The following is a 17,880-nucleotide window of genomic DNA, read 5'->3' on the forward strand; positions in this document are numbered from 1 at the left end:
CTTTTTTAAATGGAGAATTAAAAACTTGTAAAAATGGCTAAAATATGGGTTAAAATGATGAATCACAGCTTTGGCTAATGATAAACAGCAGTTCTCAGAGTTGGCTTATTTAGCAAAAACTTGTTAAGACTGAATTCTTTGTGAAAGTGAAATTGTGAAAGCTTTCACTGGGCGTGATAAGACTGCAGCAGAATTAAAGTGTGAGAGTTGTAAAGAGTTGACCTTATCGACAATGAAATTTTGGAAATTTTAATTCAATGACCTGTGATAAAAGTTAGTCCATATACTGTTTTTTTTTTTCCCTTCACAAAGGCCCTTCAACTGTTTTTCTCCTAAGACAATAAAAGAGACAGCCTTACAATATTTCATATAACATGTCAACTTTTCAGCTAAAAGATACTTAAAATTTCTACCAGCAGTCAATTCAAACATAGAGGAATACTATCTCTTTGGTAGTGATTTTGTATCTTGCCTCAATGATTATGCTTATAAAGTTTACAAAAGAGTGAAAAAAATGATCTCAATTTGTATGCACATTTTAAGTGCTAAAAATATGGTGACACTATGACAAGAAGAGAAATGAATATACAATGTAAATTCAGGTGGCTCAATTTTAGGAAATAAATAAATTCAGTCCAGTGGTAATTAAATAAGGAAGCAGACAGGAAAACCTATTTTGAAGTTCCTGATAGGAGGTGATTAAAACACTTCATTCTGTTATTGTTAAACAGTTAACAAAAATTTTTTGTTAATTTATTCAACAAACATTTATTGAGCTTACTCTCTGCTGGCACCTTCCTAAGCGCTTGGCAAAGGCAAGCAAACAAAATTCCTGTTTGTTCAAGGACTGTAAAAATTTTCAAGTTACAACCCCCCCAAATTAAATTTTAGACAACGTCAGAGACCTTTGGGTAGTGATTTCTTTTCTCTGCTCTTAGAGAAGACTTCCTGGAAATAGTCAAAGAACACCAGTCTAGATGCTCTCTTACTTCTCTCAATATCTAGGTCGTTAATTTGAGAATCAGAAGGGTGCTTGAGTTAGTGTGGAAAAGTGAGCTGATGGCATTGGGTGACCTCGTGGCACAGATCAGTGTGTGGGAACCTCTTCCTCCCGACACAGAATGGAATAATCCTGTGGTCAGAAACTTCATGTTCTCAGACCCTGGCCTTTTTTTTTAACTGGACAGCAGTGGATCAACACTGGATACTCTTGCTCTCAGGTACCTTTGCCTCTGCTCCATGAAATCTACCTCCTTTCCATTCAGAGAGAGCTCAGAGAAGTTGATTACGTTTCACCTTCTTTAGTTATAATAACATTGCATTTCTTTTTCTCTAAGACTGTATTCTATTCTCAGATGCAATCTGGGTGTTACCTATGCTGATCCACTTCATATATACAGTAATTTTCTAAGAAGTTCTTCTAAAAATGGTGTTACTCTTTGATGATGTGCCTATTTTTATTTTTTATTGAAGAAAAATGTCACTTTCAATTTCTGGGGTATCTAGTTTTGCTCTTATGGTCTATTATGTGCAGATACAGATGGCTTATTTTATTTATGAGATAATCTAGGTAAATTTTTAGATTCTGGCAGCAGAGTCACAGGAAAATGACAATAAAAGGAAGGTGAAAAGAAGAGAACATCAGTCCATACCTCATCACCTTCACTTGTCTTGCAAAATCAGAGCTCAAGTTGCACTGATCCTCCATTTATTTTAGTTTCTGGTGGTTACACTCTTAATTCCCTACAAATGGGTCCTTCACTTGCTACGCAAGTCTTCTTGGCTCCCAACTTCAGTAAAGATCTGGTACACTGGTGAAAACCTCTCCATTCTTATTTCCAATGGAAATTTCCCTCCAAACATCTAGTTTTATCTCTCAAATTTCCTACATGCTGGTTCCCAGGACTAGGCTTCTTGATCGAGTATCTTGCTCTTGCTATTTGCCTTCTCTGGACACTTCATTCCTACCCTGGCCCTGGACTCAGTGTCAGGTCTCTGATGCTTTATGAGGAATCTCCATGAAGATGAACACCTGTCTGACTCCTGAGCACATCCACCCTGGAGTCCTTGATATTGTACTTTTCCCAGGCCCTCAGTTTGCCTGGGAAAGCCTAGTGGTTGCTTTTGCTGTGTTGAAAATGTCATGAGTTCATTTAGCTTTGGCTCACTGGGCTACACCACTACCAGTTTCCGTCATAATGAAATGGTGACAAGCCTGGTCTCAGCTCCTCTCTCCTTGCCTGGGATTTCCCTGGAAGAATCTTTATCCTCAATGATTTACCTCCTGAATTTAAATGTATAAGAGACGGAATATTGTCCCCTTTTACTCCTTTATATAACTTCCTTTTAAAAATAAGTTTTTCTGGCTTTCATTGCAAATTAACTCTTTTACTCTAGGTATCATTAACTCAGAGAATCCTTTACTGGGTTAGTTTTAACACAAAAATTTTTTGCAAAGACTGAAATAAAAAATTTTATAGTTCAGGTTGTATAATTTGGTGCTACTTTGAGGCTGAATAGCATTATGTGGAAAAAAAAATGCAGATCCCAAATAGCTAGATTAAATTTGTTGTGATTTTTATAAAATTACATGAGTAAATAATTTAATTGGAGAATAAGGCCTCAAAAATAAATTGATGGGACACAAGTAATTTTAGAGTGAAATTATAAATTGGAAATAACTCCATGCAGCAAGGGAAATGCATGCATTTATCCTGGAGTACACATAAGTCATGTAGAGTGAACATTTTCTGTGATTCTTTTGAAGATTGAAGAGGTCAGGATTCAATTGTTGCTATAGATGAGAATTGCTTTGGATAGTTATTGGGATACTTACTGGTTTTTACCTTTAACATTTTGACTTACATATAAAAGTTATACAATATCAGAGCATAAGAATCAAAAGTTAAATTATTTTCATAAAGTGAGATTTCATGACCTCTTGAATAATATCTCTTGGAAGAACTGAAACCATACATATCATGAATGATGAATTTTGGTTAAGATCACTGGAAGACAAAATTAAGAGAAATTCTCAGTCACCATTAAAATCCAAAAGGAGGGGTTTCAGAGAGCTTCCAGATTGGTGCAGCAGAATGCCTCCACAGGCCACAATTCTGGGCTCCAAACTACAAGAGGACTGAAGTTTCTTTTTTCTCGACCTCACCCTATGAATCTCTTCATCTGGCTGTTGGTTCCTGTGCTTCAGTATCCTCGGTAATAAACCATTCATCTGCCGTGTGGTTGACAGGGTCTTGGTACTCTGGCCGGGTGTCAGGCCTGTGCCTCTGAGGTGGGAGAGCCGAGTTCAGGACATTGGTCCACCAGAGACCTCCTGGCTCCATGAAATATCAAACAGTGAAAGTTCTCCCAGAGATCTCCATCTAAATGCTAAGACCCAACTTCACTCAACAACCAGCAAGCTCCAGTGCTGGACACCCTATGCCAAACAACTAGCAAGACAAGAACACAACCCCATTCATTAGTAGAGAGGCTGCCTAAAATCATACTAAGTTCACAAACACCCCAAAACACACCACTGGATGCAGTCCTGCCCACCAGAAAGACAAGATCCAGCCTCATCAACTGGAACACAGGCACCAGTCGCCTCCACCAGGAAGCCTACACAACCCACTGAACCAAACTTACCCACTGGGGGGAGACACCAAAAACAATGCGAACTACGAACCTGCAGCCTGCGAAAAGAAGACTCCAAACACAGTAAATTAAGCAAACTGAGAAGACAGAGAAATACTCAGCAGATGAAGGAGCAAGGTAAAAACATACCAGACCAAACAAATGAAGAGGAAAGAGGCAGTCTACCTGAAAAAGAATTCAGAGTAATAATAGTAAAGATGATCCAAAATCTTGGAAATAGAATGGAGAAACATTTAACAAGGATCTAGAAGAACTAAAAAGCAAACAAACAGTGATGAACAACACAATAAATGAAATTAAAAATACTCTAGAAGGAATCAATAGCAGAATAACTGAGGCAGAAGAACGGATATGTGACCTGGAAAGTAAAATAGTGGAAATAACTACCGCAGAGCAGAATAAACAAAAAAGCATGAAAATAATTGAGGACAGTCTCAGAGACCTCTGAGACAGCATTAAATGCACCAATGTTCGAATTATAGGGGTCCCAGAAGAAGAAGAGAAAAAAAAAAAGAGAAAAGAAAAAAAAAGGGATGAGAAAGTATTTGAAGAGATTATAGTTTAAAACTTCCTTAATATGGGTAAGGAAATAGTCAAGTCCAAGAAGCGCAGAGAGTCCCATACAGGATAAATCCAAGGAGAAACATGCCAAGACACATATTAATCAGACTATGAAAAATTAAATACAAAGAAAAAATATTAAAAGCAGCAAAGGAAAAACAACAAATAACATACAAGGGAATACCCATAAGGTTAACAGCTGATCTTTCAGCAGAAACTCTTCAAGCCAGAAGGGAGTGGCAGGACATATTTAAAGTGATAAAAGGGAAAAACCTACAACCAAGATTACTCTACGCAGCAAGGAACTCATTCAGATTTGACAGAGAAATTAAAACCTCTACAGACAAGCAAAAGCTAAGAGAATTCAGCACCACCAAACCAGCTTTATAACAAATGCTAAAGGAACTTCTTTAGGCAGGAAACACAAGAGAAGGAAAAGACCTACAAAAACAAACCCAAAACAATTAAGAAAATGGTAATAGGAACATACATATCGATAACTACCTTAAATGTAAATGGATTAAATGCTCCAGCCAAAAGACATAGACTGGCTGAATGGATACAAAATCAAGACCTGTATATATGGTGTCTACAAGAGACACACTTTAGACATAGGGACACATATAGACTGAAAGTGAGGGGAAGGAAAAAGATATTCAATGCAAATGGAAATCAAAAGATAGCTCGAGTGGCAATTCTCATATCAGACAAAATAGTCTTTAAAATAAAGACTATTACAAGAGACAAAGAAGGACACAATATAATGATCAAGGGATCAATCCAGAAGAAGATATAGCAATTCTAAATATTTATGCACGATATCAAAGTAGGAGCACCTCAGTACATAAGGCAAATGCTACCAGCCATAAGAGAGGAAATTGACAGTAACACAATCAGAGTGGGGGACTTTAACACCCCAGTCTCACCAATGGACAGATCATCCAAAATGAAAATAAATAAGGAAACACAAGCTTTAAATGATACATTAAACAAGATGGGCTTAATTGATATTTATAGGACATTCCATCCAAAAACAACAGAATACACTTTCTTCTTAAGTGCTCGAGGAACATTGTCCAGGATAGATCATATCTTGGCTCACAAAACAAGCCTTGGTAAATTTAAGAAAATTGAAATTGTATCAAGTACCTTTTCCAATCACAAAACTATGAGACTAGACATCAACTACTGGAAAAACAATCTGTAAAAACTACAAACACATGGAGGCTAAACAATACACTACTAAATAACCAAGAGATCACTGAAGAAATCAAAGAGGATATCAAAAAATACCTGGAAACAAATGACAATGAAAACACGACGACCCAAAACCTATGGGATGCAGAAAAAGCAGTTCTAAGAGGGAAGTTTATAGCAGTACAAACCTACCTCAAGAAACAAGAAAAATCTCAAATAACCAACCTAAACTTACACCTAAAGCAATTAGAGAAAGAAGAACAAAAAAAACCCAAAGTTAGCAGAAGGAAAGAAATCATAAATATCAGATCAGAAATAGATGAAAAAGAAATGAAGGAAATAATAGCAAAAATCAATAAAACTAAGAGCTGGTTCTTTGAGAAGATAAACAAAATTGATAAACCATTAGCCAGACTCATCAAGAAAAAACAGTAGAAGACTCAAATCAATAGAATTAGAAATGAAAAAGGAGAAGTAACAAATGACACTGCAGAAATACAAAGGATCATGAGAGATTACTACAAGCAGCTATATGCCAATAAAATGGACAACCTGGAAAAAATGGACAAATTCTTAGAAATGCACAACCTTCCAAGACTGAACCAGGAAGAAATAGAAAATATAAACAGACCAATCACAAGCACTGAAATTGAAACTGTGATTAAAAATCTTCCAACAAACAAAAGCCCAGGACCAGATGGCTTCACAGACGAATTCTATCAAACATTTAGAGAAGAGCTAGCACGTACCCTTTTCAAACTCTTCCAAAATATAGCAGAGGGAGGAACACTTCCAAACTCATTCTACGAGGCCACCATCACCCTGATACCAAAACCAGACAATGATGTCACAAAGAAAGAAAACTACAGGCCAATATCACTGATGAACAAAAATGCATAAATCCTCAATAAAATACTAGCAAACAGAACCGAACAGCACATGAAAAGGATCATACACCATGGTCAAGTGGGGTTTATCCCAGGAGTGCAAGGATCCTACAATATGCGCAAATCAATCAATGTTATAAATCATATTAACAAATTGAAGAAGAAAAGCCATATGATCATCTCAATCGATGCAGAAAAAGCTTTCCACAAAATTCGGCACCCATTTATAATAAAAACCCTCCAGAAAGTAGGCATAGAGGGAACTTACCTCAACATAATAAAGGCCATATATGACAAAGCCACAGCCAACATTGTTCTCAATGGTGAAAAACTGAAACCATTTCCACTAAGATCAGGAACAAGACAAGGTTGCCCACTCTCACCACTATTATTCAACATAGTTTTGGTAGTTTTAGCCACAGCAATTAGAGAAGAAAAAGAAATACAAATTGGAAAAGAAGAGTAAAACTGTCACTGTTTGCAGATGACATGGTAACTATACATACAGAATCCTAAAGATGCTACCAGAAAACTACCAGAGCTAATGAATGAATTTGGTAAAGTAGCAGGTTACAAAATTAATGCACAGAAATCTCTTGTATTCCTATACACTAATGATGAAAGATCTGAAAGAGAAATTAAGGAAACACTCCCATTTACCATCGCAACAAAAAGAATAAAATACCTAGGAATAAACCTACATAAGGAGACAAAAGACCTGTATGCAGAAAACTATAGGACACTGATGAAAGAAAGTAAAGATGATATAAACAGATGGAGAGATATACCATGTTCTTAGAGTGGAAGAATCAGCATTGTGAAAATGACTATACTACCCAAAGCAATCTACAGATTCAGTGCCATCTCTATCAAACTACCAATGGCATTTTTCACAGAACTAGAACAAAAAATTTCACAATTTATATGGAAACACAAAAGACCCCAAATAGCCAAAGCAATCTTGAGAAAGAAAAATGGAGCTGGAAGTTCAGGCTCCCGGACTTCACACTATACTACAAAACGACAGTAATCAAGACAGTATGGCACTGGCACAAAAACAGAAATATAGATCAACGGAACAGGATAGAAAGCCCAGAGATAAACCCAAGCACATATGGTCACCTTATCTTTAATAAAGCAGGGAAGAATGTACAATGGAGAAAAGACTTTCTCTTCAATAAGTGGTGCTGGGAAAACTGGACAGCTACATGTAAAAGAATGAAATTAGAACATTCCCTAACACTATACACAAAAATAAACTCAAAATGGATTAGACCTAAATGTAAGGCTAGACACTATAAAACTCTTAGAGGAAAACATAGGCAGAACACTCTATGACATAAATCACAGCAAGATCCTTTTTGACCCACCTCCTGAAGAAATGGAAATAAAAACAAAAATAAACAAATGGGACCTAATGAAACTTCAAAACTTTTGCACAGCAAAGGAAAACATAAATGAGACGAAAAGACAACCCTCAGAATGGGAGAAAATATTTGCAAATGAAGCAACTGACAAAGGATTAATCTCCAAAGTATACACGCAGCTCATGCAGCTCAATATCAGAAAAACAAACAATCCAATCCAAAACTGGGCAGAACACCTAAATAGACATTTCTCCAATGAAGATATACAGATTGCCAACCAACACATGAAAGGATGCTCAACATCACTAATCATTAGAGAAATGCAAGTCAAAACTACAATGAGGTATCACCTCACACCGGTCAGAATGGCCATCATCAAAAAATCTACAAACAATAAACACTGGAGAGGGTGTGGAGAAAAGGGAACCCTCTTGCACTGTTGGTGGGAATGTAAATTGATACAGCCACTATGGACAACAGTAAGGAGGTTCCTTAAAAAACTAAAAATAGGGCTTCCCTGGTGGCGCAGTTGTTGAGAGTCTGCCTGCCAATGCAGGGGACACGGGTTCGTGCCCCAGTCCGGGAAGATCCCATATGCCGCAGAGCGGCTGGGCCCATGAGCCATGGCCGCTGAGCCCGCGCGTCCGGAGCCTGTGCTCCGCAACGGGAGAGGATACAACAGTGAGAGGCCCACGTACCGCAAAAAAAAAAAACAAAAAAAAAAACTAAAAATAGGACTACCATACGACCCAGCAATCCCACTACTGGGCATATACCCTGAGAAAACCATAATTCAAAAAGAGTCATGTACCATAATGCTCATTGCAGCTCTATTTACGATAGCCAGGACATGGAAGCAATTTAAATGTCCATCGACAGATGAATGGATAAAGAAGGTGTGGCACATATATACAATGGAATATTACTCAGCCATAAAAAGAAATGAAACTGAGTTATTTGTAGTGATGTGGATGGACCTAGAGACTGTCATACAGAGTGAATTAAGTCAGAAAGAGAAAAACAAATACCGTATGCTAACACATATATGTAGAATCTAACAAACAAACAAAAATGGTTCTGAAGAACCTAGGGGCAGGATCAGAATAAAGGCGCAGAAGTAGAGAATGGACTTGAGGACACGGGGAGGGGGAAGGGTAAGCTGGGACAAAGTGAGAGACGGGCATGGAAATATATACACTACCAAATATAAAACAGCTAGCGAGTGGGAAGTAGCCGCATAGCACAGGGAGATCAGCTCGGTGCTTTGTGAACACATAGAGGGGTGGGATAGGGAAGGTGGGAGGGAAACGCAAGAAGGAGGAGATATGGGTATATATGTATATGTATAGCTGATTCACTTTGTTATAAAGCTGAAACTAACAGACCCTTGTAAAGCAATTATACTCCGATAAAGATGTTAATAAAAAAAATTAAGAGAAATTCTCAATGAAAGCAAAATAAACAATTCCATTGTCATGCATAAAACATAAGTGAAAAGGAACTATTCACTCTTTGCCTTCCTCTTCTCTTCTTTGGGAAAAGAACCTGAACTAAGAGTCGAAGAGCCACCTATTTATTTCTAAACATTATCTTGGGAAATATTTATTCTATTATCTTGGCTATTTAATTTTTCCTTCTGTAATGAGAAATCACAATGGCTGCCTTGAAGCTTGTTGTTAAGAAGTAAATAAGTCAAGGCATATGAATGTGCTTTGCAAACCATCAAGTCCCAGATGCACATGGGTGTACAAGGAGGCAAACCACTGGTGTTTGAATCTGGCTGGGTTCCTGGCCCTATAACCCTGGCAGCCATGGAGACCTCTCCAAGTTTCGGGTTTCTCTCCTCTAGATGAGAATGCTCTGTGTGGTTTCTAAGGTCCTTCCTATTCTAGATTCTTCTCTCATTTCTAGACTCCATCACAGCTTCATATAAGCAGAATTTTTTTTTTTCAGAATTTGCTGGTCTTACCTGTTGGATTCATGAGATCATTGTAATATATGTCGGATTTTAAGTCTTATGATTTTTTTTCCCACTGAGACAAAGATGAAAAAATGTTGAGTAGACACTTGCCTTAAAACTCCTCCCCCAAGTTTTTTTTCTTTGCTTTGATTTTTTTGCTTCATGAAGCTCATTTTTTGAAGGAGCATATCTTCTGAGCTATAGTAAAATGAGTAAGTCATGGTTCTAGATTCTGATAAAGGTACTTGTTATTTAAGAAGAAATGTGCAGAATTTGAAGTAAAATCGTACTATATTAGAAATTGTAATATGCCTAAAAATAATTTAACTAATTTCATCACATAAAAGAAAATTTCAGAGGAGTATTCCTTTTTCAAACAAAACTTAATCGGATTCAATAAGCAGAAAAATGGGCACAAAATGGTGTCAGTACATGAGAAACTAGATGTGTTGGCCTACGGCCGGGTGTAGGAATCAGGCAGGCTTTGTCTTTAGACTCTACTATCTAGAAACATTTTAGGAGAAGCTAGGTTGAACTGTGTACATATTTGAATTTAGACTTTAAAAAACTCTCAGCTGGAGTTTCACCAGAAAAGGAGGAAAATAAAAATGTTCCTCACGTACACCGATGCCACAGCAAGTGTTTCCCCACCTATTTTACTTGATAGCTTCCAATGACTGAAGAGATTTTAGTATCAAGTAGTTGTTTGTCAGCAACTGTGCCTCAAAATAATTTAAAAAATCTTTGTAGGAAAGCAGATTCTCCTTTTTTAGGTCCAGATGTTTTCTCAGGATGACATGGAGTCTGGCTAAATCCTCTATGTAGAGGTAAATCACTTTTTGTGCATGTTAATATCTCATCATCTTCGTTGTCTATGTCAAAATAAATGAAAGTTACAGATAATTTTTGATCAAATGAATTATGCAACATCATTTATATTTGGCTTTGGGCATAAGGGAATATGGAGAACTCGGGCAAGGGTTGTGCACGCGTGTGCACACACGCACACCCACAGAAACTCAAGCACTCTTCTCTGCCTCATTCTTATTCCTTTCTGAGATCAACCTATAATATCAATAACCCTCTATTGAAATAATATAAGATATCCCACCCCCAAAAAGTCTGCCAGGGAAAACTTCTAATCAAGTGCTCCTGAAATGTTTACAAATCCCTTAAATCCAGCAATGATGGCATAATAAAGGGTATGTTGAGAAGAAAGTGCCCATCCAAAGTAGAAAAACCACTGGTTAAAAATCACGATACATCAAACATGTATTTTCAAGGATAATTTCCATTTAACTCGTAGGTTTTTCCATAAAAATTGTAAAATATTTAAAGAGAGAAAACAGAACATTCAAATAATCTTTGTTTTAGTTTTTCCGTCTTTACAATCAAGGAGTTGGACTAGATGCTAAGTTTTTTTCAGCTCTAATATTCTATGATTTTTGTCAACACAAGATGTTAAAACGTGTTCCCCTCTTTCATTCAAATGGTTAGAACAAGTGGCATAAAATTGTGATGCCTGACAATATTACCCTTTTAATTTACAGATAACAAAGGCAAGTTCCAGAGAAGTAACATGACTACCCAATGGTGCCCATCCACTGGGGTATGAATCAATGTCACTGCTTCCAAATCTCCCTAATCATCAAATATTTTGCTTTGTTTCATTAAGGACTCAAGATTCCCTCCCCACCCTTGGAAATTCTGCTTTAGTAATTATGGGGTGAGGTCAGGATCTAATTTAAAAAACAATCTTCAATATTCTGACTTGTAATTCAAGTTAGGAACCACAGATCCACATCAGACTACCTGGAATGCAGTGAAGGAGAGGAGCAGCTATGTCACACAGCCCTTGGGCAGGCTCTCCAGTGTTACACAGCAGAATCTTCCTACCAGGTCCATCATTTTATGCCATAGGCTACCACCTCCCCAGTGTTTTCTCCCTTCTAGATGAAAAGCATATTATATGAGTGACATCATTTGACGTCCAGGTTACTTTTCTCTGATAGTCTTCCTATGGAAAAGGATATTCCTGAAAGAAACAAGAATTAAAAGACTGGATCTATAGCCTTTACTTATCATCTGCTCCAACCTCACATTCTAGAAGTTTAATTCTGCTCAACTCCTGGAAGCTCTCCTATTGGTAAGTATGAATCTGTCCATCATCATGCAACAGTCTTGAGCCTTTAAGGCAGTCTGGGATTTGAAAATTAATTACTTTACCTCAAGTCATGGTATAATGAAGTGAATCTCTCTAAATTGTTAGAATGTATCACAAGGAGAAGGTTCTTTGAATACTTTTGCCGTAAGAATTCCTTAACCTTTTTGCTAGTAAAAGAAAAGCTTAAATAGACTTACTATCTAATAATGTAGCTGGTTTTACAGAGACAATGGAGAGCAAAGTTGCTTCTAAGACCTTTCATGTAGAATTCCAAGCACCTCAACATTCATATTTCTGTCAGTTCTCAATATAGATATAATATGCTCACTCTTCATGAACCGTGGCCCAAAAAAAGCTTCTGCCCCTTATGCTGCCCCATGGATGCCAAAGGTTAGTTTAAGGCTTTTTTAATGTAGTACACTATAAGAAATATAATTCAGCTCTCAATGAAATATCATTCCTGATTTTCTTTGTTAATAAAAAATTGAATTAGTCTCTTATCTACTAATTTTAGGGGAAAGGTTAGAAAAAGGAAGAAGTGAATAACTTACCTCTCAATATGTAGGACTCCAAATAAAGTAGCTGAACAAAAATTTACTATAATTTTACCAAAGAGTAGAATTCAGCATAATTGAATTTCTTTTAATATCCTATTTAAGGTATTTTGTTACTGAAGTTGCCAAAATGAATTCACGGTTTAGTCACGTCGTTTATAAAGCAGTCTTAGGATGCTGGCTCTGAGGATCAAGTATACAGGGAAAGCCGCAATAGACTGCTGAATGATATATCAAAGCTTTTGTGAACATTTTATGTTTGCTTTAGAAGGTTAATCTGTTTAAACCTGTGACACTTTTATTTATTTAAAAGAGTAAACAAGGAGATCAATGGTATTAGTCTATCTTTATATGGGTTAAGGAACTATGAGTCGTCTGTAGAAATCTACTAACGTTAGATATATGTATAATTAGTTTTGTATGTAGTTGAGACCAAGGAAGTGGTTAGTTAATATAGGTACCTCAAGAGCCTTAAGTGGATACCTATTAAAAGGTATAAAAAATATAAATAATACTGTATATTCTTAAAAATTTTAAATAAACACAAAGAATATATAGGTATACATGTTATAATTTCAAAGTCAACACTAGCACATAAGTTTTTCTTATCTAAATACATACTGATACTTCCTATATCAACACATGCACCTACAAAACACACGGCCATGCAAATAACCTTGCTTTCTGCCACTTGCAAGAAAGTTGGAATATACAATATAGTACATTGTTTCAACTTAAATCATATTGGCAAATTAATGAGGATGGCATTAAAAAATTCTGATCTAAAAAATCAAAATACAGGAGGATAATTGTTCCATAGATTAAAAACACTGAAGACTGATGGGAAGTTAAGATTTCAATTGTCCCAGTAATCTTGAAAAATACAGAAGAGACAGAATTGGTTGTAAACACTCAGAATACTCTGTTTGGCAACTGGGACTTTTGTAATCCAGCAATCCAGGCCAGAGACTCAGACCATCGATGCTTCTGATCGCAGAGAAATGGGAAAGTTGTGGACAGTTTTCCGCAAGGCAGGGGGTGCCGATGGAGATCTGGATGCCCACCTGGACGGGAGACGGCGATTTGCTGGTCTAGCAGGTCGGGAAAATCCTTTTCCATGTGAGCATTTCACTGCCACGGACTCCTTAAGACACAAATGAAGACATTCATCTCACTATTCAGGCACCAACGATGAGCTTAATATATTATGGATCCCAACTACAGGATTAATGTATTGTATTACCGTGTTTACAAGCAAGAAAAAGCATTGAAAATTAAAGAAGCTATTCCTGGTCTTGAATGTTTTAATCAAAACAATTCACTTTTAATATGAATATGGCATCTGATAATCTTGTAGATCTCCACACTGACAAGTTTTAATACAACTGATTTCTTTTTAGAACTAACTATGAGTTAATGTTATGTTAGAACTCAAAAGTTCATGTTAGATAAAATTGATATGATACAACTAAAGTTTTTCTTAGTGGAGTGTTAGGATATTTTACTGGGTTTTTTTTAAAGATAATAATTTAAAGAAGAATTAATTTATGTCCAGTTATTTTATGTCAAGTTGATATTTTTAGAGATCATAAGCAAAAGACACACAAACCACCAAATGAGTTGTCTGATGCTATCTTTTTTTTTCACTAAGAACCACTGTTACTATCTCTAAAAACTTTCAAAATTATCATCAAAATACTTTAAAATATAACTACATTCTATTTGCTAAGAAAGAGTTGCGATCTATCTTGGGTATCTTCCGAAGACTGAAAACTTTTCCCTTCTCTTCCCTTCGCTTTCTTTCATTTCTTCCTACTTCTCTTTCTTTTTATTTTAATAAAAGAAAGCATTCTAGGAAGAAAAGCATTCTAGGACTCTTGCCATTAAGAAACAGTTAAAAAGCTTTCATGACACATTTTGTACTTTGATTCTTATTGACCTTCTTAACAAAGCCTGTGCTCTTTCACCTGAGACGGGCAGTAAGGACAACCTTTATTTCTATGAAAGTAACATGCATTTGCTTTTTCTCTCCTTGGAGTCTTATTTCCTGGGGGTTCCTGGGGGGGAGGGATGTGTTCCTGGGGGGGAGGGATGGAGAACTACTCTTAACGATCGACAGCAGAGAACCCTTCCCAAACCTCCTATCAGTACAAAAATAGGAGATATTTAGTAATATTTGTTCATGAGAATTTTGGCTGATTATTGTATATGTGGTTTCATTTCCCATCTGAAGCCACAGGACCTTACAGGTATTTATAGGCTCAACTAAAAAAAACAGAAATAGAAAAGCAGGATTAATTATTTGTACTTTGGGCAAACAGGCAAAGTTTCTGATAAACTATATGTAAACTGATACTTTTGTAGGGCTTGAAAGCCTCATAAAAATAATTTCTTACACAAGAAGGAGGCAACCTGCCTCGTTTAAAACAATGGTGCATATACATCGCACTACGTAAAACCAGGATTTTCAAAGCACTGGCTAATTATAACAGTATGTCACCTTGTAACTTTTTATAAATCATGCATAAAATGTGCTGATGGATAGCTCTTCATTGTAAATACAAATCTCTTCAACCTCTTTTTCTCCTCTAAAATTATACTCTTTTGCAAGCAAACTGGAATAAAGAAAGGATAACAGTTTATTTAAATACCCATTTTTTTTGGGGGGGCAGGCAATTTCCACACAAAGAATTTATACAAATAATAATGACCTTAAATTTTTTTACGCTATACTATCATTTTTCTTTCCACATACTGCCTTTTAGCTCCACAATAAGAGAACTGCATAAGGCACTATTTTAAATGATTTTTTTTCACCCAAACTCATATTCATGTGACTAATCCCCTGAGGAAGAACATGAATCAAATTCTGGGAATGACTGAACCAACCATAGCTAATAACCGAAAAGTGCAAGTTATTTATAAATACCTCCCATGTACTTTTAAAAATATAAACACTTTAACAGGATAAGATTCTATAAATGAACAGATGCACATTCAGAATGTTTTTTCAAGAAAGAAACACAGCAAACATTTGATCTTTTTGAGGTTCTTAAGAATTTAATTTATTAGATTGTGTTGTGCCATTTCAGAATTTAAATAAAAGTTATAATGTGCTAAACCCAGACTTAAGAACTGTGCTTTTAAAAGTTCATGTTGAGTTACAACTCTAAGGTTTATATTTATTCACAAATGAAGGGTCAAGGAACTAAGAAGATGTCAAAACACGTGCCTACCTTCTATTTATATGAATGGGCAACTGACTGAACTCTGAGCCATTGCTAAATATGGAAGCAGTTCTACCAAAATATGTTAAATTTCTTTCTCACCTCAGTTACCTTTTTCCGATCTGCTCCTTGCCTCACTTGCTGTGCTCCACACACAGCTGGCTTTTGCTGAAGCTCTTGTTCTATTTGGAGCTTTTTAAAATGCTGACTTAATGTGGCTCCACCACTGACCTCAGAATTACATTTGGTCCAATTAGCCTGGAAGCATTTAGAATTTTGCAATGTGGACCCCGCTGATGTCTCATAGGTTTTCAGCAGCTTTTCCACCACACCATAATTTGACCTGGGATCAGCTGACCTTGGTCGGCCAGACAAATTACTTGGTCTCCAATCATGCTCGTGGAGCATATTCCGGTAACTGCTAGGGCTTATGTGTTCCTGCATTTGTCTGAATAGGCCTGTTGTGGGTTTTTTGGTGGAATTATCATGCACATTTTCCCTGGGCACAGGCATGGGGGCACTGGTTTTCAGAATGTCAGAAACACAGTCACTTTCTGAGATGTTATCTGTGCAAGAAATTAAAGTATCACAGGGCTGAAGATCTTCAGATGGTTCTGAGTAGCTTTGACTTTGCTGTACTGCATGACAATTTCTATTTGTTCTAAATACGATTCTGTTAAATTCATCAGTCTTTGCTGCCAGCTTTTCATTCCTAGTAGTCCTTTCAAAGCCACAACTGAAACTTCTCAGCGGGCTGCTGCTCTGTGTCACCAAGGAGCTACAGACATTGCTTATGTGAAGATCAGGATGACATTTAGCAGGGTGATCTGGAATCACCTTTTCATATTTTGGCTTATTGGGAATAGAGCAGGTTTTCTGAAACCATGGTGTAGAGGGGCTATTTTTTGCACCAATCCCAGTGTCGCATGACCACACGGTAAGTCCAACATTTTCATTACATGAAGGCTTTTTATCTATTTTGGTTTCTGGTGCCAAAGAAGAAACTGTGATACCATCTTTCAAAGTCTTCCTTTCATTTAGACACAGCGTAGGCATCTCGTCGTGCCTCCACAGGAAATGAGGGTTGCAGTTCTTTTTGCCTTGACCTTCTTGGGCCACCCAGCCATTGTGGTCTGAACTTTCCTTCAAACTTTCATGGGCTTGTGCAGAACATGAGCTGGGAAAATTTCGAGATGTACTTCTTGGAGGAGGAACTGGTGGGGTTTCATTTCTTTGCAGATCAGTTTTATCAATTCCACCTTTTTTCTTAGAATTGTTTTGGAAAACATCAGTACAGCTCAGATTCTTTCTATTTTTCTTTTTCTCTTTTTCTAAACTGGTTGGAGTAATGCACTGGTTGTTGTTGATTGTGTGATCTCCATAAGGCATATTAGTTACAACTGGTGTTTCCTGGAGAAAAGAATCTGACTTCATCCTAGACAATTATAAAACAGGGTATATTAGTGATGACTTTATTTATGCTAAGCTTTTTTTTTTTTTTTTTGCAGTACGCGGGCCTCTCACTGTTGTGGCCTCTCCCTTTGCGGAGCACAGGCTCCGGATGCGCAGGCTCAGCGGCCATGGCTCACAGGCCCAGCCGCTCCGCGGCATGTGGGATCTTCCCAGACTGGGGCACGAACCCGCGTCCCCTGCATTGGCAGGCGGACTCTCAACCACTGCGCCACCAGGGAAGCCCTACGATAAACTCTTAAAAGACACTGGGGCTAAAGCAATGGATTCTGTTATAGGAAAAGGAGTCACAACTTCCTTAAACATTATTTTTATATAAATCCCGTAGTACAAAACTTCAAGTCCCTTTACTGCAGCATAAAGGCCACCTCTCAGTGTTGTATGCAACACTATATACATAGTCTGACCCAAGCTACCTTTTTAACTGTGTCTCTCATTTTTTTCTATTACCTAAACTTCACCTACACTCAGACTCGACTGTGTGTAGTCTCTTGGGTGTCTGCTATTGGCGTTCCCACTTCTATAGGTTTTCTCTTGCCATTTCCTTATATCCACTTTGCCTACTGAATTCCTATTTATAACGTCTTCTGAGCTCAAACTCCTCCCCTTGAATTTGAAATAACATTCTAAGTAGTGTGACAGAAATCTGAATCAAAGTGCAAATAGACATGAGCAATACCAAATGGAAGGTGTTATTTGGGCATAAAAGAAAAGTGATCATCTTTTTTTTAAATTTTATGAGTAAAGGACATATAAGCAAAAGAGAGCTGCAGTACAAATAGTGTGGCTATTCAAGGAACAGTGAGTACTCTGGTGTGGATGGAATATAAAAAAGT

General features: G+C 37.0%; 1 protein-coding gene across 2 annotated transcripts in view; it reads right to left on the reverse strand.

Annotated features, from left to right (window-relative positions):
- Nucleotides 1-12,852: 12,852 nt before the first annotated feature.
- The window catches only part of KIAA0408 (KIAA0408 ortholog), a 33,703-nt gene continuing 28,675 nt past the window's right edge, over nt 12,853-17,880 (reverse strand). For both annotated transcript variants that reach the window (XM_030853504.2, XM_060283874.1), the window contains exons 5-6: nt 15,677-17,009; nt 12,853-13,491 (exon numbers count right to left, since the gene is read on the reverse strand). In XM_030853504.2, the coding sequence (XP_030709364.2) occupies nt 13,318-13,491; nt 15,677-17,009 (1,507 nt within the window). In that variant the 3' untranslated portion in view covers nt 12,853-13,317. The remainder of the gene's footprint in view (nt 13,492-15,676; nt 17,010-17,880) is intronic.

This window comes from Globicephala melas, chromosome 14 (assembly GCF_963455315.2).
Source record: "Globicephala melas chromosome 14, mGloMel1.2, whole genome shotgun sequence".
In the NCBI taxonomy this organism is placed as follows: domain Eukaryota; kingdom Metazoa; phylum Chordata; class Mammalia; order Artiodactyla; family Delphinidae; genus Globicephala; species Globicephala melas.